The 26067-nt window shown below is 47.1% G+C and overlaps 1 protein-coding gene across 10 annotated transcripts in view; it reads right to left on the bottom strand.

The window, feature by feature from the left end:
* HTR2C (5-hydroxytryptamine receptor 2C) overlaps positions 1 to 26067 on the bottom strand; it is a 220955-nt gene that overhangs the window by 11401 nt on the left and 183487 nt on the right. For all 10 annotated transcript variants that reach the window (XM_077308341.1, XM_077308340.1, XM_077308346.1 and 7 more), the window contains one exon: positions 16726 to 17376. In XM_077308341.1, coding sequence (XP_077164456.1) covers positions 16726 to 17110 — 385 coding nt within the window. In that variant the 5' untranslated portion in view covers positions 17111 to 17376. The remainder of the gene's footprint in view (positions 1 to 16725; positions 17377 to 26067) is intronic.

Genomic DNA, 26067 nt, shown 5'->3' with positions numbered 1-26067 from the left:
AGTCAATATTTATGCTGAGGCTCATTTCAAGATCAGCCTTGAAATCCATTTTCAATCCATGCCTGGAAGACTGCAAGCAATCACAGGCAAGAGGGATTACAGGGGAGCAGCTGAGCTTTCTAAATATGGCTGCTAAGTCTTTTATCTGTGTGGCTTTAGCCCTGTGTGAGCCATCAATGCAAAGCATGAGGCTCTGGGGGGCCACAGGGAACCTCCGCAAGCCAAGCTCTGCATCTACCTGCCAGCCTGATCTTGTCATATCTCAGAAGCTAAGCAGGATTAATCTTGGGGGGTATTTGGGTGAGACACCTCCAAGGAATACCAAGAGTTGTGACATGAAGGCAGGAGATGACAAACTGAGTATCTCTTGCATTGAAACCCTGAGGGGTCACCATAAGCCAGCTGTGACTTGGCAGCATTTTCCTCCTCCTCCTCCTCCTCCTCCTCCTCCTCCACCTCCACCACCACAGTCCAACCTAACAAAGCATCTTCTCCAAAGAGAAGGTTCTGTCCAGCTGGATCAGCAGTGTACTTCCAAGAGTTTCCCAAGAGGAGGAACCTGGGAAAGGTGTTGAGCAACTTTGGTGGGTTACACTGGAAGTCAGCACATGGGATACAACAACCCCCTCTCACACTTATAGGGCAGAGATGGGGAGAATAGGCTGGCCTTCTGCTTCCTGGCCCAATCCAGGCCACACAGGTAAGGATGTCCCTCTGACACTCTCAGAGAGGCTGGCCTAGCTCTATCTGCCCTTGTGGTCCAGAAGCCTCAATTCTCAATGACCAGCTTTCCTACAAAACATTCCCTCCCCCTCCTCCTTCACTGCCACACCATTAGTAACTTCCTTTTTGTGCTGAGGTTACACAGGGCACATCCTGACAAGTCAAGAATGATTCAGGAGGAGGCTTGAACACCAGCAGAGCTCAGTTGACACCGGTCAGCTATATTTATGCTTTTGATGTTGTTTTATTATATTTGTATACCATTTCTGTTGCAAACTGCCCCACGATGACTATGCCAAGGTGTGATGAACGCAGCACCAAAAGGTCTTCATGCTAACCTTATTGCCCTGTTTCCACTCTGCACATCTGCCCAACTGCTTCAGACATTTACAGAAATAGCAAGCAATTACAAGCAGTTTTAAACTTTGCAGGTAGTTCTTAACTTCTCCGCACTGCATTTCTCCCCTGGGAGCACAAGGTTTCTGATTCACATCCCTCCCTCCTGTCAAAAGTGAAGAGTTTCTCCAGCTTGAAAGGCAGCGTCTCTTCAACAGAGCAACATTTTGTGGTGTCAGCTGCATTCCCTGACAAGCCATTTGCAAAATCCCTCCTTTTCTCTGGAGCAGGCTTGCAAATCAGAGCTCCCATCCTGACATAGGCCTCTTAAGCTGGGGGATGGCTATTTAGCCTTGTCAGCCAACTTTGTCCATGATGATCTTCATAAACGAGTAAATCTCAGCTGGTTGGTGCAGGAGGCTTCAAACACATTCATGGAGTCTCTTTATGGAACCACTTGTGATTTGCCTGCAAAAGCCAGATATTGGCCTAGTTATCATCTGCCTGGTCTGCACTGCTGGCTTTGAGCTGTACTACTTTCAGATTACAGGTTGGAAGGCATAAGATGGTATGCTCCTCCATTCCTCCACATGGCCTACCCCTTTGCCTGATGTGCTCACTTCCTAAATGTAAGGACCTTTTTGTATTGAGGAGCAATCCATCCTGAGAGTTCCTTATTTGCATTTTAACATGGCAAAAGCCAGACATGGCAGGTTTACCCCTCAATGAAAACCAGCCTCTTGTTGCAGCTTTTGCAGAGGCCAGAAGCACAAAGGGAGGCCTCACCAAGACGCTGAGAGTTCCAGCACATGTCAACAACTACTATGAATCCTGTTAAGATGACTTGAAATATCTACTACAACGCCATTAGTGAGAGAACTTGCAAAAAAAAAATGGTTGACATTCTGTCTTGAGAAAGATTTGGCATGAATGGTGGCGATGAATATTCTCCTGCAAATATCCTGATTCAAATTCTCTGCCAAAAGGCCAAATTCTGAAATCTACAGCTAGTTTGTCAATTAAGATTTCAAAGAGAGGTGGAAAGTTGGCATTTTAACCACCTTTGGCAAAACACAGGAGTTCTTTCAAGGGGTCGTCCCTCCCTCGCCAGCTGCATCACTCACTCAGAGACACTGCCAAAAACTGCTGATTTTGGCAGATGCTTCTCAACCAAAAAGAGCCTTCAGGATGTTGCTTGGTTGATTCACTGGGGACATACTGTTTGCAAGACATGAGGAAGCAGGGCTTAGGTGGACATACATGGGTGGAGGGTGGAAAGGAGACACAAGGAAAAGAAAGAAGGAAACTGGGGAAGAAAAACACTGGGAAAGAACTTTGACAGATCCCTCATTTACCAGTACAGTCATCCTTCTAGGTCAACTCTCTTCCAAAAGGCTCTGAAATTTAAACATCTCAGTGTGTGGATTGAGGCGTCCTGTTTCTAGCACACATCTTCAACAATGAACAAATTTAGTGTCCCGTGGCATCTTTAAGACCAACAAAGTTTTATTCAAGGCGTTAGCTTTCCATGACATTGTATCTGAGGAAGTGTGCGTGCACATGAAAGCTCATGCCTAGAATAAATTTTTGTTGGTCTGAAAGCTGCCACTGGCTGCTACATTTGTTCTGCTGCTTCAGACCAACACAGCTACCCACCTGAATCTATCTATGACAAGGGGTATGCATGAATATTGAGAGCTGAACTATGGCATCTAAGGGCCCACACTGTCACCACCAAGGGGGATTTAATAAATGCTGTGAGGGCCACCCTGTAGGGGGCTGAGGCACCCTCTTTGCTCCCCAGGCATGTTTTCAAGCTCCAAAACAGCTGCGGTCCCTCTCCCTTCCTCTGCCACAGATGTCTGGCTATGGAGGGAACAAAAGAAGCCCACCACAGGAGTGGTTTAAGGATTCATGGAGCCCTAGCAGAGTACAATTGTGGCAGGAGCAGCTGGACTGGGGGCAGCTGGACAGTGGAAAGGGGTGTCTCTTCAAGTGCTTTTAAAGGAGTGAGGAATGAGGCTACAACCCTGATCCATGGGGGGGGGGAGAGGCATCTTGGGGGGCCCCTGGGAGTGTGTGATGTGCTACACTTGCTGCATGGATAAACCGTCCCTGCCCCACCCCACCATGTGAAGACCCTTGCGGTATATTTAAAATCTCTTTAAACTGGTCCATGAATCAGCCCTGCAAAAGCTGTCACAACCAACTTGGCCCTAAAGCAACATGCAATGCACAGCTTACTTCACACCTCACTCCTGCATTTCCTGAATATACCTTGAACCAAAAGCACCATCGTATCAGCACAGCAGGTGGAACAGAACCTTTAGCAATGTGTCAAAGGAGAGAGGGAAGCAATATGAGTGAGGATGTTACAGGCATGTTGGTGTTTTCAGCTGTGAAATGCTTGAGGGCCCAAGCCTAAAGGACAGCCCTGAAAACCATCATTGAGCCGGGGATGTGGGGGGATTTGTTTGCTGCCTTCTGCCCAGGAGCGCCGGCTTTTAATTAATAGCGCGCCACCCACCCCCCCTTTCTAATTTAAATCCTTCCCCAAAATTAATCACAACAAATGTATTTATTTTGTTTCCCCAATTTACAGCCGGCTTAATTGCATTTACTTGGAAGCCAGCCCTATACGTTTTAATAAAGCTAGTTTCTGGATAAGTAGGCTGAGATTTAGGATGCACACTTCGAAAGTCTCCAGACCATTTATTCCGCTCAACGAGAAGGAAGGCTTCAGCGGCAGCACAGTTGGAGGATCTCCAAGCAGTGCTTCAGCTTTGAGGCAAGGGCTGCCTGGAGGGTCTGTGGGTCCCCCTCCACCTTCCTCTGCCCTCATGGCCCCAACACTTGGCAGCCACAAGAGTCATTATAGCTTGGAAAGGCCGGGAAGGGCAAATGATGGGATGATTCGGCTGCATAATCAGCTCAGTGGGAAATGAAACACAAGCCTTTAACACAGGGGTAGTCAAACTGCGGCCCTCCAGATGTCCGTGGACTACAATTCGCTGGCAGGGGCTCATGGGAATTGTAGTCCATGGACATCTGGAGGGCCACAGGTTGACTACCCCTGCTTTAACATCTCCAGGAGTAACCTGAGCCAGGAACAGATGTTTGTGTGTGTGTGTGTGCGGGGGGGAGGGGAGAGACAGCAAGAGTCCAACCCCCAAAGGAGCCGCATCCTAATGCCTGTGAAACACGTCAGGCTGGTTGCTTAAAAGCTCCAGAAGCATCTGCTGGCTGAAACTGAGGGAAGGAGCTTGAGTGGTGGGCCCAAGTGGTGTCCTGGCAAAGAGTGGTGGCCTCTAATTGGGAGAACCAGGTTTGATTCCCCACTCCTCCTGCACAGGCAGCCAACTGGGTGGCCTTGGGACAGTCACAGTTCTCTCAGAGCTCTCTCAGCCTCACCTCCCTCACAGGGTGTCTGTTGTGGGGAGAGGAAGGGAAGGCAATTGGAAGCCACTTTGAGTATCCTTCTGGTAGTGAAAATTGTGGTAAAAAAAAAAAGCTCTTCTTTTCCTGTCTGCACTCACAGTCAGATTCTTTATTGTGCACAAGCACAGTACCACTCTGTTTCTAACTAAGTACTCTACTAACTTTCAGGATATTAAGACTTTACCACAAGACCCACACAGAGGGGCAAGGAGGAAATACCAGCTTCCTGCCCAGCCAAAACAAGATGCCAAATGTCAGGGACAATCATTCAGATACCAGCGGTAAACTGACAACTGGACTTTTGAACCATCACCCAGAATCCCATTATTAAACAACTTAGGGCCATAGCTCAGTCACCAAACATAAGATTTGGTGTCCCTGGTATAGTCCCAGAATCTTCAGTTAAAGGAGCTCAGGTAGCAGGCAGCGGGAAAGACCTTTCTCTACGCAGACAGAATTGGGCTAGGTGGACCAATGTATAGAATCATAGAGTTGGAAGGAGCCACACAGGCCATCTAGTCCAACCCCCTGCTCAATGCAGGATCAGCCCAAAGCATCCTAAAGCATCCAAGAAAAGTGTGTATCCAACCTTTGCTTGAAGACTGCCAGTGAGGGGGAGCTCACCACCTCCTTAGGCAGCCTATTCCACTGCTGAACTACTCTGACTGTGAAATTTTTTCCTGATATCTAGCCTGTATCATTGTACTTGTAGTTTAAACCCATTACTGTGTGTCCTCTCCTCTGCAGCCAATGGAAACAGCATCCTGCCCTCCTCCAACCTTTCAAATACTTAAAGAGGGCTATCATGTCCCCTCTCAACCTCCTTTTCTCCTAGCAGGATCAAAAGCAGCACTAGCAGGATCAAAAGCAGCACCACGTGTACATACAAGATTCACCAGGTTTCTATGAAGGAAATCATCGACATGAAATTGATCCCAGACTCCAGCTTAGTACAGAGTCGGCAGTGCTTTGAAAAGTACAACAAGCTTGCCAAACTTTTGCATAACCATGGCAAAGACAGAAATCACTGAACGCTGGCAGCTTAAGGCCATTCATCAAAGCACTAGAGCAACAAAAACACTTCAGTCAATGCAAAACTAAGCACCTGTTTAAGGATTTTCCCTAAAAATCTGACACAGCGAGTTCCATCTGCTTTCCTGCCTCTGAAATGCCCTTCTGAACTCTTCAGAAGCTCTTAGAGATGACGGATTAATTTTCCAACTGAACTCCGAGCATTTTGTAAAGTTAATGGCATGTCACCTGCCTGACAAGGTTAAAAAGCCAAATGACTCTGCTTTTATGACAGGACATGGGGATGGGCTGATGAGTCCCCTGGCAGCAACAAAGAGCAATGCTCTGAAGACAGAAATCGGCATCCGGTGATCGAAGACTTCAAACTTCGGTGACTTTTCCCCCTTGCCAGTTCAAGGTTTTGACAATGTCCATCATTCCTTTGAATTTTTGGACACAGCAAAGGCATCCCATTGAGTCCCACAGAGGTGGCAGATCAGTCAAAGTCAACTAAGTTTGCTCCTCTATGGAGTTTCCCATTCACCAATGAAAGGCAGGGCTTGGGCAAGCCATGGCTAAATTTGAGCCAGGGATATACAAATGAGCCCTTCCCTATTTTGTTCTTATTTGTTGTTGAGAGACTTTTTGGGGTCACGTGTTTCTTTTATGCCACTTTTATATCATCTAACACAGGGGTAGTCAAACTGCGGCCCTCCAGATGTCCGTGGACTACAATTCCCAGGAGCCCCTGCCAGCGAATGCTGGCAGGGGCTCCTGGGAATTGTAGTCCACGGACATCTGGAGGGCCACAGTTTGACTACCCCTGAGATTCTAACATTTCAGTCCAATCAATGGGGGGATAAATTTCAACAATAATATGTCACTGAGTATTGTTAGTAAGATAGGGAAAAGAGAACCACTGTTTCATCTCACTCAGTGAGGACATATGTCAGAAACTGGAATATTTTAAGCAAAACAAAAACATAACCATGAAATTCTGTAGCATTAAGACTCAGCTGAGCTCTGCCTGCCTAGTGAAGTAAAGCCTGCACTCTTCCAGAGCTCTCCTAGGTCCTGAAGACTTTCCTTAACTCTCTCTCCACCTGCCATTCACAACAGCAAACTCTTGCCATGCCAATCCTCCTCCAAGAGTCTCAGTTAGCCTCCTAGGGAAGAGGGGTACCCAGCTGTAGCATTCAGTAAACAAGTCAGGTTTCTTTAAGCTGACCATTGGTTCAAATAGACTTTGTAACTCAACAAGAATTCAGGACTATGTATCCACACTGCGTTTTATGCTCACTGCATCCCATTGCAGATAGCCAGAAAATGTCAGAATGCTAAATCTGGTTACACGATTGCATGATAAGGCTGCATGCATAGCCTGTAGCTTTGGTCACTTTTCTGAAAAGAAAGCTCTGTGTTCTTCCAGTGCCCTCCTCCCACTGTAGACCCTTCAATTTGTTGCTTCAGAGGGTCTGTTGATCCTCATAAACAAAATTTCAGGGGATGTTTCCATGAATAGCAGTAGGGAATTGGGGGAAATTGCTACCCAGTGCTTCTGCAGTCTAAAAGAGGTGGTAAAAAGTGATTGAAAAGAGTTTAGCTTCTCCCTGATGTGCTGATTTTCTAGGTGCTGGAAGTTTTAAATCTAGAAGCATATCTAATTTGCAGTGTAAATGTGATGAAGGGCAGGACCGTGTTAATCAAACATGCCAAAGGTGGGGACAGCACTGTAGGCTTTGGCCATTGGATCCCCATTTCAGGAAAAGTATATGAACTTATACAGTCCATGGGATATTGATAAGTGGAACGTTTTCTGGAGAAATAATACAGAATTACTTTCCTTGAATTATAAGAACAAATGTTAAGCTCTGAAAACGGTACATTATTCACTTGATCCAAAGAACCCCACAAAATCATGCAAGTCAAGGGGCTCCAATCTTTGAGTCCACTTCAAGAATATGTGTGAGACTGCCTGAGCAATCAAGGGTATGCACATTCGGAAGGCCATCAAGTACTTGAAAGATGTGACACTGAAGAAGCAGTGCATGCCCTTTCACTGCTACAGTGGTGGGGTTGGCAGATGTGTTCAGGCCAAGCAATGGGGCTGGACACAGGGACAAAGGCCAAAGAAGAGTGCCGAATTCCTCCTGCACATAAGAATGCTGAGAACAATGCCAAGCTGAAGTGTCTAGATGTAGATTCTCTGGTCATTGAGCACATTCCAGTCATCAGAGCTCCTAAAATGCACAGGCAAACCAACAGGGCTCACGTTCGCATCAAACCCTATGTGAGTTCCCCCTGCCAAATTGAGATGATCCTCACAGAGATGGAGCAAATTGTCCCCAAACCAGAAGAAGACATTGCTCAGAAGAAGATAACCCAGAAGAAATGGAAGAAGAAACTTATGGGAATAAACACTGTGTTCTTCACAAATAAAAATAAAACACACACACGAGCAAACATGCAGATGGTATCTCTTATACTGGTCCACCAGTGATCCCCGTGAGCCACAGAACTGATAGGAGTCCAGTACGGATGGAAGGCAACTGTTGAGATCAGAAAAGATGAAATAGAGACTATGCAAATGGAGAGTTGTCTGGTGTGCTTTTCTTGGGATGCAGAACCTGAGACAAAGAGGAATCCAGGAACTGCTAGGACATCTTCCCCGTCCCCAACCAACATCTTTACAAAAATCTCCACTTTAGAAACACATTAGCAACTTCCATTTAGCTGCTAGTCCTCCATTGTGACCAGAGACAGGGCATGTGGAACAGTAAAAATAACTGTGGACGTGGATGTTTTAATTAGCATTTTAACAAAACATATGGCAGGAATATAAAGCATCATCTCCTTGTTCCTTTTTAACATACTGACTAAATACTTGGAAATGATTTTTTGTTTTGCTTGAGATTATGATTTTTCCTTCACTTTGATTTGCTGCCATACACAAACAGCTCTGTTATTAAAAATTGTTTTTCAATCCAGGACTGTACAAGCTTAATTACAATGGTGATGATGTGCATGGTAACAATTCCATGGAAATGAACGCATGGAAGAGCATGTTCCTGCAAAAATGAGCAGGACTCGGCGTATCTAACTCCCATGGCGGAGATGTACCAGAATGCCAGGATAGGGGTTCCGGCAGTCTTCAGGGGCTTCTAATCTGTTGTCCAACACAGCCCTTGCTGCCAAGGACTCACCCGGCGCCAGAGTACATCTCAGCTGGTTTCCACTCCATTGCCTGCTAACTCAAGAGTGGTCTAGATGTGATGGCGTCCCTGGACTCAGGGACACCCCCCACACACAGACACACACAGACACATTATTATGTTTTATTTATATCCCACACTTCCCCACGGGTGCCGGACAGGTAACAATTTTTTTAAAATGAATAAAATAATTCAATAAAAATAACATTAAAATCCATAAGAGATCCTTTAATTAATTCCATAACTTGCCTCCTCCTTATGGCTGGAAGGATGATAAGGGTCTAAGTTTCAGACTCTGATGCAAATTTGGCCTGTGTTTTAAATAGGGAAGCTGGGATACCCAGACAGTTTCAGGCCTTAGCTGTAGGCCTGGAAGAACAGTTCTGTCTCACAGGCCCTGTGGAACTGTTGAAGGTTTTTCAGGGCTCTGATCTACCATTTGACCAGGCTGGGGTTGAGGCCAGTTTGATATCTTTAGGTCCCGGGATCTTGAGCAGATTTTGCTCCTGATCTTAGACTTGTTTGGGGATCATGTGGTGGTTCCATAGACAGTGACTAATAGGAGAGATTTTAAACATCCAGATCAGACCCAAAGGGCAGCTGGATCTTGTCCCCTCCTACCTCCTCAGGTTCCTGCCTTCTCAGCAGTGGAGGATGCCAAGTTAGGCACTAAAATGGCATCATCCTTGAGTTCAGTCCAGGGGCACCATCACATCCAGCTGCATCCTGACAGACCACAGCAAATGGCTCTTTAACCCTGCCTTCCCCAGGATGAACTGCAATGGAACTTCTGTAGGGTTTCCCCCAAAGATGCCTTATCTGCTTTCCACAGTACACAGTTCAGTCCAATGGGAGCCCATCTTTTTTCTCCAGTGGGGACCCAAAGTGGCTTTCATTGTCCAGCTTTCCACCACTGGATTCTCCTAAAGTAGGCTGAATTAAGGCTGTGTGATTGGCTCAAGCCAGCCAGCTTCCATGGCAGAGTGGTGATTCCAAATCTGGGTCTCTCAGATCTTAGTCCGGCACTTTAACCATGGATCCCACATGGATCCCATTGGCATGGTGGAAGTGGTAAGGTAGGTTATAAACCAGAAGTCAAATACTGCCATCGTCTGGGAAGTTTGGAAATTTTTAAACAGAGGCTACATAGCCATCTGACAGAGAGGCTGATTCTGTGACGGTTCAAGGGGGTGGCAGGTTACTGTGGATGAGCAATAGGGCTGTGAGTGTCCTGCATTGTTGGACTAGATGACCTAGGAGGTCCCTTCCATCTCTGTCATTCTATGATTCTCCTGTATAGCCCCCATTGGAATGAAAAGGAAGTGGCTTTTGTTTTGACAAGGATAAACAGGAGGAGACTTTCCTGGCATGCTGAGCCCATGTCACTAGAGCAGAGGAGGCCTCTTCCAATAGAACTTTTTTGAGGTCTATCCATAAAATGTTTATTTAATGCCCTTGTGATGGAACCAGCCCTTTCTCTGACCAGCACTCGTCTTGACCTGGGCCTAGTCTGCACACAATAGATAATGCACTTTCAATGCACTTTAGAAGAAGATTTTCCTGTTCTGCACAGGAAAATCTAGCTGCCAAAGCACATTGAAAGTGCATTATCCTGTGTGTGCAGAATGGGCCCTGGATATCCCAGGCTAGTAGCATCTCATCTGATCTTGGAAGCAAAGCATGTTTGGCTCTGGCTAGTATTTGGATGGGAGACTACCAAGGGAATCCAGGATCATGATTTAGAGGCCAGCAATGGCAAACCACCTTTGAATGTTTCTTGCCTTGGAAACCCAATGGGGTTGCCATAATTGAACTGTGATTTGAGAGCAAGAAAAAAATTGCCACCACTAAGTAGGGCGGTGGTTAAAAGAAATCAACACATTTAGTGCGATACCTGGGGTGTCAATAACATGGACAGCAAAAGAGAGAGAGAGAGAGAAAAGTAAAAGATTTTATACTAGCAGTCCGCTAACAACCAAGAACCTGAAAAAGCAGTGGAACAATGACGACAGCCTCAAAGAGAAGAGGGGGAAATGTATAAATATGTAAATACAAAAATACGCATGTAAAACATGCAAAATCTCAATGTGATAAGCTTGCATGTAGATAAAAAGGTAAAGGTAAAGGTATCCCCTGTGCAAGCACCGAGTCATGTCTGACCCTTGGGGTGACGCCCTCTAGCGTTTTCATGGCAGACTCAATACGGGGTGGTTTGCCAGTGCCTTCCCCAGTCATGACCGTTTACCCCCCAGCAAGCTGGGTCCTCATTTTACCGACCTCGGAAGGATGGAAGGTTGAGTCAACCTTGAGCCGGCTGCTGGGATTGAACTCCCAGCCTTATGGGCAAAGCTATCAGATGGCTGCATTACCACTCTGCGCCACAAGAGGCTCTGCATGTAGATACAGACAGGCTAAAAGCCAGCCAGCCAGTGGACTTAATGTGTCTCCTTGTAGAGAGGATACACTTAATTTGCCTGTTCTGTGGAATGTGTGAAAGAGTCCTGAGTCACTTAATAATCAGCCGGGTGAGAAAGTTTGCCTTCCAGCTTTTGAAATACCAAAGGCTACATACATATCAAGGTAAGCACTCCGCTCACTCTGGTTTTATTAGTTTTTTGTCATCTCTCTGTACAGGTCTTATGAAAGAAGCAGGAAGATTAGTTTGAACTGTAGTGACACATTTGGCGGGTCTTTCCCTCCTCCCCCTCCCCTGCCAAGTGCTCTGCATCTCTTCTGGCTGCTCACCCTTTCATTCCTGCCCTGGTTACTATAAATTCAGCATACCTGTTAAGAAAAACCATAACAAATATTACAGCTAATCATTTCAGAGGGAAAAAGTGAGCAAAGAGGGAAAAGACAAGCGGCAGGTGGTGTTGCTTGCCGGCAATGCACTTGCAACAGTTTGCACCTGCTGTTTCTGAGCAAAATCAGAGAGCACATGGGGGGGGGGGACACACCTCAGAATCCCAATTAGGGAGAAGCTGAAATGAGACACGTCTGTGTTGTTCTTCCTTTTGTCTTCCTTACGTTGTCATTGGCTTCAACCTGCTTCTCTTTTGTTCCTGTAATTTGTTATTCTTTTAGAGTACTTTGATACCACATACATGCTCGATGCACACTCCTTGGAATGGTGTACATTTTAATGGGGGAAGAGGCAGCAGGAGGAAATGCCACAGAAGTCTCTGGGCAGTGATTCTCCCAGGTTTGTTCCCCAAAAGACTGAGATGGGGTTCTCAGAATCAAACCGGAAAGCATATGAAATTCAAATCACATCCCTAATCACAATGTTTCTGCTCAGTGGGACACAACAGGGGGCACCTTAGGCAGAAACTGCTAAGCAACAAACAAGCCTGAAATCCACTCTTTCAAACAAATGTTTGCAATCAGCAATGGCTTCAGCTTAACCCTGGACCATGTTTGTGTCCACGGGGCTGGGGAGCAAGTGAAGGGGAAGGATTTGCCTTCTTGTGTCATGGTGACTGTGGGCGGTTGTGATGATTGGCCCTGGTGGGGTATGGGCAGCCAATCAGGCAATGGGGGTTTTGGCTGGGAGAGACTTCCTGGTGGACCCGGCAGCCAGAGTTTTCACTCTGGTCCACACACTCTTGTACTTAATGGGCTGCCGTTGAGGCCAGCTGGCTATTGATTCCTTATTCAGTCTTCCTCGAATGCATGTTTCATGGTGGTGTTCCAATTATGTTTTGTGGTCTGTTCATGGGCAGCTGGGGCACTGGGTTGGATCCAGTTTGGTGTAGTGGTTAGGAGTGCGGACTTGTAATCTGGCATGCCAGGTTCGATTCTGCGCTCCCCCACATGCAACCAGCTGGGTGACCTTGGGCTCGCCACGGCACTGATAAAACTGTTCTGACCGGGCAGTGATATCAGTGCTCTCTCAGCCTCACCCACCCCACAGGGTGTCTGTTGTGGGGAGAGGAATGGGAAGGCGACTGTAAGCCGCTTTGAGCCTCCTTCGGGTAGGGAAAAGCGGCATATAAGAACCAACTCTTCTTCTTCTTCTTCTTCTTCCAGTTTTCGGGGGAGGCTGAATCTGCATGCCTGCCTCCCTTGGTCTGGGAATCCCCATATGAGGTCTTGGGGGTGGGGCCTTCAGGGGTATCCCCAGCTCAGGGGCTGCCACCTTGCTCTAACCCTCAGAGGGCAAGGGAACCATGCAGTGGCTTGCACCCATGTGGGACCCCTGGACTTGCCAACTCACATGCCTCTCCCAGCAGGCAGGCTGGAGGGATGCTTGATGCCACCCTCCAGCAGGCAGATTGCCCAGTGGTATTTTGCCTGTGAAATGATATGTGAAGGTGGAATGAATTTGTCCTGGTGAACTCATGAAGTCCCTTGCTCAAAGTATAAATTCCAGAGGCTCTTTAGTAAGGAGGAAAGGAACGGGAGGAACATATTTGCCATCTGTTTACCATCGTTGCTAAAGAATGGCATTTCCCTTCATTTTCAAGTACTCTTGGGAATGGTCAGGGACATAAGCCCCTGGATATGGACCAAGGGCTCTTGGGCATTTGGCTCATAATATGTGGTTCACATGCCTATGTCTTCAGATGAGCCAGCCAATGAGATCATGAGGGACCAATATGTTGCTGTTGTTGGCTTGATGTGTCCCCGTCTATTTACATGGAGGGGCTAGTTTGTGTCCCTGCAGGGACCAAGCAGTGTATAAATACTTAAGTAAATAAACAAAATAATAAAACGAGGTTCCAGACCAGTCCAGTACCAGAATTCCTTCCTTCAGTCCTCAGTAGTGTCAGAGCTTTCAAATATGATTCCAGCAAGTGCAAACCAAGAGTTAATTTTGGATCAGCTCACTACCCAACGTGCCATCTATTAATTAACACACTTATTTAATTAGCCCTTTAGGAATTAAATGCAACAGAAAACATTCTAGGCTGTCAAATGTAAGTTGTCCATTAGTGCAAGGCATTTTTTTTTTTAAAAAGGAGGTCAACTGATAAACGTTGCAGAGAGCAGAGACTTAATTGGCAAGGGCTGGAGTTGTGCCACTTTATATCAGTTGCTTCGGAAGGGGTTCGTGGCCCAATTGGACTATTTTAGCATATTACGAAAGGAAGGGCAAGCCTTTGGAGGGGAACCAAGCAATGTGCAATGGAGAGAAAAAAGGCTTAATTGGGTTCATTAGAGTGAAGTGAAGGAAACTGGATTTCCACAGCTAAGCATTTTATCTCTGCATATGGGGTGGAAGTTCCCTTGACCCATGGCTTTTAAGCAGGGAGGTGAGACACTCTATAGAAGAAGAAGTAATGAGAAGATGAATCCCTGCTGGAAGGACTCCATTGGACCATTCACTTCTGTTCAAACATTGGTGCTTGTTTAGCACTCAAGGAAGAGCAGTTACTCTATGGTAGGGTTCCTGCTTTGCATTCAAAAGGCCGCTGGTTCAATCCTTGACATTTCCAGTTAAGGTAGAAGGTGCTTGAAAGGATCACCTGCTTGTTCACCAGGTGAGCTGCAGCATCACTGCTGACCTTGGCAAACCAATGGGCTGGCTCTGTACATGCCAACTCCTTTTGTGCGCATGGATATGGCACTCTGCCATTCTCCAGGCATCCTTCCAACAATCCGTACCTGTTCCATGACAGATTATTCAACAGTGTCATTTCTAGACCTGATCTCAGTTCTAATTCCTTATTATTGAAGGAGTTGGGTTTTATACCCCATTTTTTCACTATCTGAAGAAGTCTCAGAGTGGCTTATAATCTCCTTCCCTTTCCTCTCCCCACAACAGACACCCTGTGAGGGAGGTGAGGCTGAGAGAGCCCTGATATTACTGCTCAGTTAGAACAGCTTTCCCAAGGCTGTCATGAGCCTTAAGTCACCCAGCTGGCTGCATGTGGGGGAGTGGGGAATCAAACCCGGTTCTCCAGACTAGAAGCTTTTGCTCTTAATCACTACACCAAGCTGGCTTACTACATCAAGCTGATTGCCTGTGATGTCCCTTACGTCAGTGGTCCCCAACCTTTATTAGGCTGGGGACCGGCAGGGCATCAGGCCGCGCCCACGGGGACCGCGCCCGCGCATCGAGCCGCGCCCGGCCGCGCCCGGCCGCGCCCGCGAGCCGCGCCCGCGGATCGGGCCGCGCCCGGGAGCCACGCCCGCGGATCGGGCCGCGCCCGCGAGCCACGGCCATGCCTGCGGATCGGGCCGCGCGGGCGCGGCCTGCACGGGCGCAACCCGGCCGCGATTCCTTCTCTCCGCCCTCCCGCAGTAAGTAGCTTCCCGGGCCGCAAGCTTGCGGCCTGGGAAGTTTTTTACTGCGGGGGGGGGGAGAGGGAGCTGCGGCCCGGCGCCATGGCCTTCGCGGCCCGGCGCCGGGCCGCGGCCCGCAGGTTGGGGACCACTGCCTTACGTAGTCTGGAAACACCCTGGAATGCTCCTCACCCCAGACATTGGTTTGCAGCTATCCCTACACTTCAAGCAGGTTCATTAAAAAAATGTTATGCTCACAGCATGGCAGGTCATTTAGAAAGATCCATAATCAAACTTCAGCAAAGAGCCCCAGAGCATTCTAAAGGAGGTTTAAGTCAATTCATGATCTGCCACTTAACCAATTTAAGTCTAAAATAGGCGTAAATCTGGTGCTCTTTTAGTACAAGGATGTGTGAGTGAACAAACAGAGGGTATACTTATTGTGGAATATGTTGCAGCTGCAAGCCCCGCTCCATCCGACATATGTTCAGCCTTGTGCATGCCTTGTGCATGCGCAATTGTGCATTGCGCAATTTGGAACTGGAGGAAAGAGGGGAGAGACAGGCTGATACCGAAACAGAAAGCATTGCCTGTGTAGACCTAGGCCATGGCTTGGTTTGTCAGCATTATTTTATTTGACCCAGAATGCCATCCCAGAGGCAAAAGCCATCCTTTCTGCAAGGGCTTTAAAATGTCAGAACACAAAGAGTTCATCCTGAATCAGATACTGCTTAGATCCTTGTGGAGTGGTGGCAGACAAGGCGTTTTGGAAAAGCGAGGGTACAGTACGGTCTTCCCCCTCCCCTCTGACCCCTGCCTCAGCTTGCAAACATTCCTCGTTCAAAGCCCAGCAACATGAGCTCAGGGGACAGACCGGGTGCGTAGCCTGCCTTCGGAGGTTTCCAGCAGAAAGCTTTCATTTCCTTTGGGCTGCGAAAATTTGTACCAGCTGTTCCAGACAGAAATATCCCAGCCTTTTCCCTTCAAAGGCCCATAGAGCAAAGGTTCAGTTTAGGCATGAAGATTTCATCTAGTTTTTGTATCCTGACTCAGACACACACAAAAAGGTGTATTGGGCAGCCAAGAAGGGACATGAAAATAGTCTATTTGAAAGGGAACCTTTTTACAATAGGAAAAATACATTTCCCAAGGATGAGAAATAGCTCTGCTAGTTGTGAGCTCACAAGCATATCTGCAGGGGCCAGGAAGCCATGTGTCACACTCCGTGTCCCTATTACCAGGGTCAGAACTGGTTTTCTGGTACCTTCCTTTCTTAAGTTGCAGTCTCTGTTTAAGCCTTTAAAAATGTTAAACACATTGCTCCAATTGCCATTGCTGAGGGCTCAGCTCCCTCCTCCCTACGGATCGCTAACAGTTCAGTCCCCCATTTCACCTCTGGCACTGACCCACATTTAAGCCTGAGCACAGCCTGTCATTTCATACACTGCAATGATCACCATTCCTTATGACTCTGTACTTATTCAGAGCACACTGTCAATGTGCATGAGGCTTTACAGAGAACGTGAAGATGCCCCTGTCCAATGATCTAAAAGTTGGAAAGACACAGGCCTATTCCGCACACATTGGATAATGCAATTTAGAAGTAGATTATCCTGTTCTGCACAGGAAAATCCAGCTGCAAAAGCACATAGAAAGTGCATTTTCCAACACGTGTGGAATAGGCCACACAATTACTATTCAGTTCCCTCCACGGTCGGTAAGTGTTGCTGCCTCCCATTTGTGCAACATGAAATGAACAAAGACAAACTTAACTTACCATAAAGAATGGTAATGAGGGACACTGGCATGACGAGGATTCCTACCAACATGTCTGCCACTGCCAAGGACATCAGGAAGTAGTTGGTGGCATTCTGGAGCTTCTTCTCCAAAGAAACAGCCAAGATGACCAAAATGTTCCCTCCAATCGTCAGCAGGATAATGATGAGGATGAGGAGGGCTGGCCAGTTCTTTTCACTGATGGACTTCCGAGAGACTTCTGCCCCCTCAGAGATATTCAGAGGATCAGATGTTGGGGAACTCTGATTGAGAGTCAAATTGTGGCTCAGCGGCCAAGCCATCAGACCACTGTGCAGGCTAAAGTCCAGGGTGACAGACACAGTTGTAAGGCCAACGAGAACTCCAGCCCCATTGATGGCACTCATTGTTTTCAACGGATATTCCACACTCCTTAAAAGCGCCTTGGCGCTAGTACCTTTCACAAATGGAAAACGGTCCAAGGCAACAACTGGATCTCATGACACCTGGGTCACCAAGGTGCTTGACCTTCCATAAAGGATGAAAGCTAGTTGGTGTCAGAGTGCAGCTCTTCTGGAACGCCACTAAAGTGGGGGTCCATGACTTGAGAGGGGCAACCCAGAAGATAGGATGGAATCTTTGTGACATCCGGCTCCCCTTCAAGGCCAACATTCTGCAAAGGAAAGAACAGAGGCTCTTCATTTTCACAGACATTGCAGTAGATTGATGGCTGGGGCCATCTATAAACAGTCACCTCACCAAGCTAGCTACGGTTGCCTCCAACCACCAGCCATGAATCTGTAGCTTGCTAGATGTTTGACAATCCCTCCCAGCTCTGTGCTTGACATCCTTGGCAAGACATTTAGGAAGCTTCTAGTGGACCTCCTTTTATGGCGGTAGGTGCTTCTGGCTTGGTGGGCTACATTCTGAACAGTATTGCTCAATAGTAATGCATGCTTCGCAGGTCTTTCCAGATTCCTGCCCACAGTCCTGTCTGTCTCACACCATCTTCTGCCATACATACACACAGACCCCACACAACTTTAGGATGCCAATAGACACCCTGTAGTTTTTTTGGCTGCAATAGATTAAGCACGCCTATCCCACTGGAATGCTCTCCACATTCATCTGGCAATTACAGCCAGTTCCAAGTACCCAAATAAAGTAATAAATAACCCATTGCCCTAAATGGAAGCATTTGGGATCATTCCATGTACTCTGAAGTGAAGCAGGAGAGCTATAAAACTAAGAAGCTAGACATAACTTCTCTCTAGAATTGATATTTTTGGCTAGAGAAATTGCACAAATATAAAATAAGCAAGCCATACAAAGCAAAAGAGAAGTGATAAAATGGAGCTTTGCTTGTGGCTTTTCCTCTTAAAAATTAAAAAAACAATGATCCTGCTACCTTTACATTCTTTCTAAACAGCTTTTTGTACATTCACCCTGGAGCAGGCGGCACAATCAATACTGCCCCGATGTTCAATACTCAGTTTCATTCCTTGCCAAGAACAATTTAGGTGGGGTAGGATGAGATCATATGCAAGAGTTTAATCTATGGAGACACTATTGAAACTTTTCATGGTAAGGAGAGAAGCATAATTAGTTGCTAAGGCCTGCAGACAAAGCTATTGTTAAAAGGACAGAAGCAGCAGCCAGGAAAAAAAGTTCCTGATCTTATCCAACACAGGAAAACTCTCCCCATACTTAGGCTTGGTCACTAATAATGGATGCTAATCAATGGGCAGATCACTTCACCTGCTTTGGAAGTCTCTTGCCTTTCACAGGTGTGTGGGGGCCACAGCCAGGCAGAATGAGAGCTCAGCTAACAGGGGCAGTGTGGGTTGGGGACCCCAGGTTGGAAAGGGTGCCTGGAAAGGGAACAATACAGCAGGGGTAGTCAACCTGTGGTCCTCCAGATGCTCATGGACTACAATTACCGTGAACCCCTGCCAGCAAACACTGGCAGGGGCTCATGAGAATTGTATTCCATGGACATCGGGAGGACCACAGGTTGACTATCCCTGCAATACAGGGTTTGGGGGAATGGGACAGATCTTATGTGCTTGATTCTGCACCATGTAACTTCTGACCAACCAGTGCATTTGTAAAAGAAATGACAAAAAGGCACGTTTTCACCTTCAGACTGTAGTCTGAAATTCACAGATGGCAGCAGGAAAACAAAAAGGAGGGGTCAGGGCAGACATAGCCCAGGGGTCAACCCTGCTTCATGCAAAAGTCATCATTTACTCTTGGTGAAGTCAATCTGCTTTTAGCATTCAAAACATGGAGTTCGCTGGCAGTGCAGATCCTACTTTAAAAACAACAAGACCCTCCCTTTCTGGAGAGGGGTGACCTAACACAGGGGAGTACTTTCCATGCCAAAATGGTTTGGGGAGGGAGGGGGGACTCTAGAGCCGTGGAAAGGAAGCCACCTATTCAGTTTCCTCCAAAGCCAGCATGCTCACAATTTCACTCTACCTGCTGGCGGTTTGAAGTGGCATATAATTACCACAAGAGGAATGGCCGGGCTGCAAAAGCCAGAGGCAAAATCAATGTCAAAAACAGAGAGGGAACAGTAAACAATTAACCCCGCTTCCCTACTTCCAGCATCGCCGAGGAAAACAGAACAATAATTCCTCCGAAACCTGGCACAGTCGCCTGTCTATTATTCATCACGAAGCCAGGTGGAGGAGTCATTATGAGCTGCACATCCACATTGCAGGACAATGACGGCAAACAGAAGGAGAGCCATTCAGCTCGAAGGAACTCCGAGGGAAACGGTAGAACACTGATGAGGGTTTATTAAAGCTCCATTACGGCGTCAGTGATCAGACCTGCCAGAGAGAATCTTGTGAGGCTACGTAACATTGAGGGTGGGAGAAGAAAGAGGAGAGAGAGAGAGAGAGAGAGAGAGAGAGAGAGAGAGAGAGAGAGAGAGAGAATGAGAGAGAGAGAGAGAGAGAGAGAGAGAATATACTGCAAAGGAGTGACAGCACTTCTTGGGGACAAAGCACAAACTGGAATGTTTTGCATTAAAACAGAAACGCCAGCCTCCCCTCCCTTCCAAAAAGAGGCACACTAAAATACATTTCAGAGAATTTCTCCATGAGAAGCTTCTTTTGCTTATGTGGGGCTCCTGGACCTAAGTCTGTCCCCTCCCCAACAGCTGATCCTGTGGGATGCTGCATTGCTACAATTCAGGTGCCAGAGGAAACAAGAGCCCTGGTTTGTGGAAAGAACTCCTAACCCTCAGCAGCACTAATACTGCACCAGGGGACAATTTGGCAGACTTTTATTTGGAGCACCTGTACCCTGGCCAACATACAATATGCAGAATGCACATTCGAAATCTGTGCTTTTATTCTGAGTCCATGGGTATGCAGAAGTCAGGGTGCAACCCACACAGCAATTTTCTAACTGCACGGGAGGGGGAATGCTGACAACCCTGGGAAACAGGTGAGAGTCTGGAAGCCCCAGGTCAGAGATTCCCAGTGAACCAACACTGTGTTTAAGCAGAGGCTGTGCCAAGACATCCCAGATTTCAATCAAGCAAGGGAAAGACTGGCAATAAGCAATGACTATAAGAAATGTGGGAAAGATTTCCAAGGAAGAAACCTCCCCCAACCTTCAGAATGGAATCTGGATTATAGGCCCTCAGTCCCAAAGCAAGCCAGGACATCATAAAGCCCTTAGTCATGACTAAGGGTAGCTTTCTGTTTTTCAAACTGTGTGTCAAAGAATACAGCGACACATCACTGGATACTGGGCTATTGTTGCCCAGTAGCAATCATGTGCCACTCGATTGCCTAGCCTGTCCAAGATAATCTAGTTGCGAATGACTGTCATCATGCACAGACGGTGCAATATCCAGAGGTGCGTGGATGCAGACATTCTGGTCCAAATTGCAGTGTTTTACAAATGGCACCAGATTCTATTGATTTTGTTCTCCAACGATGTCAAATACAGACCAAGACCTGAGATCCTTCACACCCTCATTTCCTATTCCTACACTTTACGCCAGTCCAGAAGACACCCCCCCCTTTTTTTTTTACTGGAACAGATGGAAAAGAGAAGGAGCAGATTTCCCATCACTTCGAGCCTTCAGCTGACAGATCAGTCCCCTGCCTGGAAACTCTAGTTCCAGGAATGGGTGAAAAGGTTTAAGGGCTAGCAGGGTCAGTCTCAGACTGCTTGACCTTTACGTCTGTGGATGCAACAAGCTGGCATTTAACTGACACAGCAGGGCAGGCTGAACTTGGGAAATTAAAAAGGAAGGATATTAACATTTTGTAATAAAAGCATGAATTATGCATAGATGGCCAGCATTGGCAACAAATGCCTTAGTTCTGTTTCATCCCTTGGACCTTAAAACTCCCTTTAGTTACTATCCAGCCCAATTACCTCTAATTCATTATTTGTTTTTGTTTTATACTACTGTATACTAGCTTTAAGGCCTGCTGCAGCCCCAATACAGTGGGCGCTAGTGGGCAGGCGGTTGGGCACGGGATGGCCTTCCCACCCCACCCCCCCGAGGCCCGGCCTTGTCCTGGGAAGCCTGATCCTTCTCCCTCCCCCACCCACCCAAACCTTTCTGAGTTGGGCTGTGGTAAAGGATGGGACATGGCTGCTTTGTTCTTTCCTCCCCTCTTTCCTCCAGTCTCTTTTCTTGGTCCTTGACTGGCCACACTTAGCTTGTATCTCCATGGCGCAGTACCCTGATGGGGGCTCCAGTCACGTAAGATAAACCAGTCAGGTAAGATAAACCAATGGATGATGCAAAATTCTGGAATCAGGTGCAAATTTTGCTTTAGTTCAATACCCATTAAAAGAATGAGGAACAAAGAGTGAATATAAGCATACAATCAGAAGGTGGCCTATTCGCCTACCAGCAAGAGCCCATCCTATACGTGGCCTAGATTTTGGGAACAGTCATGTATTTAAACATGACCAGGATCAGATCCACTAGGAAAGGGTGTAACTACAAGCCGTTCAGTAGCTACCTGGATTTTGTGGGTCCCATACCTCTCTCATCAGCTCCAGCTCCTCCCTTGGTTGAAAATAGAGAATCTGAGCCTCAGAGCTCTTGGTCATTAATTAATTAATTAATTAATTAATTAATTAATTAATTCACTCACTCACTCACTCACTCACTCACTCACTCAGATGTTTTATGCTGCCCTCTCCAAACAGCCCAGGGCAGTTTATATTGAACATTTTGGGAAACACAGAACATCATATATCAATAACAGTCATAGCATAACATATCAGTAACCATTCTAACGATAAATATAATTTTAGAAGATTATTATAGTTAATTCATTGAACAATTTCAATAGAACAAACCCTAGGGAGCTCAGAACCCATCAAATTATGGAGGGTATGGCTTAAGGAGGACCACCAGATTTTTTGGTCAGATGTTTTGAGGTACGATTAATCTTAATCAAATGCCTGGTGGAGGAGCTCCCTTTTGCGGGCCCTGTGGAATTCTGAGAGTTCAACCAGGGTCCTGATCTCTTCAGGGAGCTCGTTCCACCAGGTGGGGGCCAGGGCAGAAAAGGCTCTGGTCCTTGTTGAGGTTCAACATACTTCTTTGGGGCCAGGGATTACTATCCAGTTGGTAGTGGCAGAGTGTAGTGCTCTTTTGGGGGATGGGACAACACGGGACAGGACAGAAGTAGGTGTGAACCAAGGCCAGATATGAACAAATGCTATCATGTGTACTCAGCTTCAAGGGACAGGTGGAATTCGAAAGGAGAAAAAAGTGACAGCAGAAGGTTATTCTGGTAAGGAGCTAGATGTCCCAGACAGCGATGGACACTGAATGGAACTCAGAAGACCAGTGTGGGGGTAGCCGAAGGCAGCGGAGTTGAAAGGGTGACAGCACTAGAGACAATAGTCTCCATGGATTATTTTGAATAAATGTATCAGGAAGATCCCAATGTATCAGGAAGGTAAAGGTAAAGGTATCCCCTGTGCAAGCACCGGGTCATGTCTGACCCTTGGGGTGACGCCCTCTAGCGTTTTCAAGGCAGACTCAATACGGGGTGATTTGCCAGTGCCTTCCCCAGTCATTACCGTTTAGCCCCCAGCAAGCTCAATTTTACCGACCTCGGAAGGATGGAAGGCTGAGTCAACCTTCAGCCGGCTGCTGGGATCAAACTCCCAACCTCATGGGCAGACAGCTTCAGACAGCATGTCGCTGCCTTACCACTCTGCGCCACAAGAGGCTCTATCAGGAAGATAGTTTGGGTTTAATGTTTGTCTCCAAAAAAAAAAAAAAAAGGAGAGAAACTATCTGGGGACCGAGAGGAGCCTATGTATCCCCAAACTATCTTTCAAATGACTTTCCCACACAAGCACCAGAGCCTGAAGTTGGCCGTCATCCTATCATCTCTCCAACTGATCCCAAAGAATCAATAATTCCAGCACAATGCATGTGAGGCAAACGCCTCGTGTCACTGATTGACAGGTGGCCACGCTGTGAGCCAACAAGAAGGACGAAACAAAGAAAAACAATCCTTATAGAGGGTTCTGTGTTGCCCAGGCTGACGGGACAATGGTGTCTTTTCATCAAAAATGACACCTAAATCACCTCACATTTTGTCAGAGGAATGAGAGCAAGGGGGCCAGCTGCAAAGTGAGGAGATAGCAAATTGTCAGTATGATTGGGGAGATAGAAGGGGGTGGGGAGACGGTGAAGAACTTCTCGGCAACAGCAAGGTGCTAGGAACCTGCATGGAGAGAAAGCCAAATGTTTTTCATATCTCCCAAGTGATATGGGGGGAGAGCTGCAACAATGAGTCCAACTTTAATATGATGGCATTGCAGAATGGAAACTGAGATCGTGGAGCCCATAAGCTTACAATCTGCTAAGAAGTAGGGGCCTTTAAATGACTTTTTTTTTGTTATTAAACAAGAAATAAAAAAAAAATAGATAGCTTTATGCTCAACTAAATCATCTCATAAATATCACATTTGCAGTAATAATCCCCTTGCTGACTGCACAGGCCTTGTACAGGCTGCCTTCCAGGGACGTCTGCACAGAATCTTCCAGTTTAAATGCGAAAGTGAATTTTGACTCCCCAAGTTGTTAGACTCAGTGTCTGAGCTGAATGCTGGAAGAATCCAGCAAATCCAGAACTCTAGCAGCTCAGACATTAGAGCAGGGGTAGTCAAATGGTGGCCCTCCAGATGTCCATGGACTACAATTCCCATGAGCCCCTGCCAGCGTTTCATGGGAATTGTGGTCCATGGACATCTGGAGGGCCGCAGTTTGACTACCCCTGCTTTAGAGCATGACTTCCTCATGGGGTGGGGGGTGGAGATAAGAATCTACAGAGATCAGGAGGAATATGGTGGTGCATTTCAAGCCAATCAGCCTCCATTCTGGGTCGTCCTCCTTGCTTTGACACATGTGTTCAGCTCTGCTGCAAAGAAATATGGGCATATCTTTGGCCTCTGGCCGAGAAAGGAAAGGAGACATTTATCTGCAGAGTGGTGCTACTCTGCATGTTGGCTCCTGCTTTGAGGCTGCCAACCTTTTGCAGTGCAATTAATTTTTAGAACTTAAACCTCCAATGGGCATATATCTTTCTCCCAGTTTTTTTTTTTAAACCTGAGGCTCTAAAGTCCTTTAGAGCAGGCGTAGTCAACCTGTGGTCCTCCAGATGTTCATGAACTACAATTCCCATGAGCCCCTGCCAGGACCACAGGTTGACTACTCCTGCTTTAGAGAACCTGGCCATGTGGGCAGCGAGGGGAGGTGGGAGGCTCCAAGAGGCTCTATAAACAAGAGTTTCTTCCTCGCCTCAGCAGTAAAGAGGCTTACTTTTATACCTGTCAGCCACTCGAATATGTATCCACCAAGGATTCAGAGATCCAGGATTCAGGACAGCCTCACCATGACCTCACCATGACCAGCAACCTATCCACTTCATCCTGAGACAGGCATCTGAAGCTATTAAAAGTCATCTCCAATGTGGGCTATGTGCAGTTTCTCCTTGGAAATACAGTGGATATTGCTGAGAATCTGAACTGGGGACCTTTTGGAGGGCAAAAGGTGTGCCAAGATTCTCTCTAACTCTCTAGTCTATAAATGCTCCCAATTTTGGCTCAAGCTTCTGCCTGGGAAGCACCTGCATTCCAGCCTAACATCCAGCATTCTGCTCCACTCTCTCTAAATTGAAAGTCAGCTTGGTGTAGCCGTGTAGAGGCTTGGTGGCCTCTAATCAGGAAAGACAGTTGTGATTCCCCACACCTTCTCCACATACAGCCACCTGAGGGACTTGATGCCAGTTACAGTTCTCACAGAGCTCTCTCAGCCTCACCTACCTCACAGGGTGTCTATTGTGGGGAGCGGAAATGGTGATTGGAAGCTACCTTGGGACTCCTTTGGGTAGTAAAAAGTGAGGTACAAAAAAACAGTTCTTCTTCTTCTAAACCCACCACTTTCATACAGATATCCTGGCCAATGATTCTCTTTTCTAGTGACATCCTGCCAATGGCTCTCAGGGCTGCTGGGCAGAGTCAGCCTGTGGTCCTGTGGCGCACCAGGGAACTGCAACACTATTTCCTTCAAGCCCAAATAAACTGAAGTGACACATTCCCTACTCTTCCTGTACCGAACTGTGTTCCAGTCAGTTGGGGCTGCTTGCCAAGACTTTGAGAGAACCCAGTTTATCTCCCTTTCCTCTACGGACGGTGGAGATGACTGCTCTCCCAATAGATTGTTGGCTGTATTTCAGACATCTGGCACAGCCAAGCAAAGCTTGGAATGCAGTGAGCTGAATGAATCAGCTGCCCACGTGAACCCCCCCTCCCCCGGGGAAGGCTCCATTTCTGGGCACTGAGCAGAGCCCAGCAGCCGGGCTTTCAATGGCTGCATCCGGTCTCTTCTCTCCACGGGGTGCTGCTGAGCTCTGCAGCTGGCTTTGAGCAGCTTAAGATCATAATGGCTCCCAAGTCTACCTTACTACTGAAAGCATAACCTCCTTCCTCCATCCCCAGCAACAATGCAAACCCCCCCAACAGAAAAACAATTCCTGTCAGTGCTGCGGTGCCTTGTGAATCCTCAATGAAGTTACAGTCTCTGTGGGGTGCTCCCCCCCCTTTTTTTTGAATTCTGCTTCAACAATGCCTGTCCTCCCACACTGCCTCTCTGGAGAAATGACAGCTGAATTACATTCACATTTCCCTGAAGTTCTTGTGGCTCAGAGACAGAACCTTCTGCTTACGGAACTCCAAGAAGGGCAGGAGCAGCGGTAGTCAAACTGCGGCCCTCCAGATGTCCATGGACTACATTTCCCAGGAGCCCCTGCCAGCGAATGCTGGCAGGGGCTCCTGGGAATTGTAGTCCATGGAC

The sequence above is a fragment of the Paroedura picta genome, chromosome 13 (assembly GCF_049243985.1).
Source record: "Paroedura picta isolate Pp20150507F chromosome 13, Ppicta_v3.0, whole genome shotgun sequence".
Lineage (NCBI taxonomy): Eukaryota > Metazoa > Chordata > Lepidosauria > Squamata > Gekkonidae > Paroedura > Paroedura picta.
The sequence above is the reverse complement of the archived record's forward strand: the minus strand, read 5'-3'. Positions and strand labels throughout refer to the sequence as shown.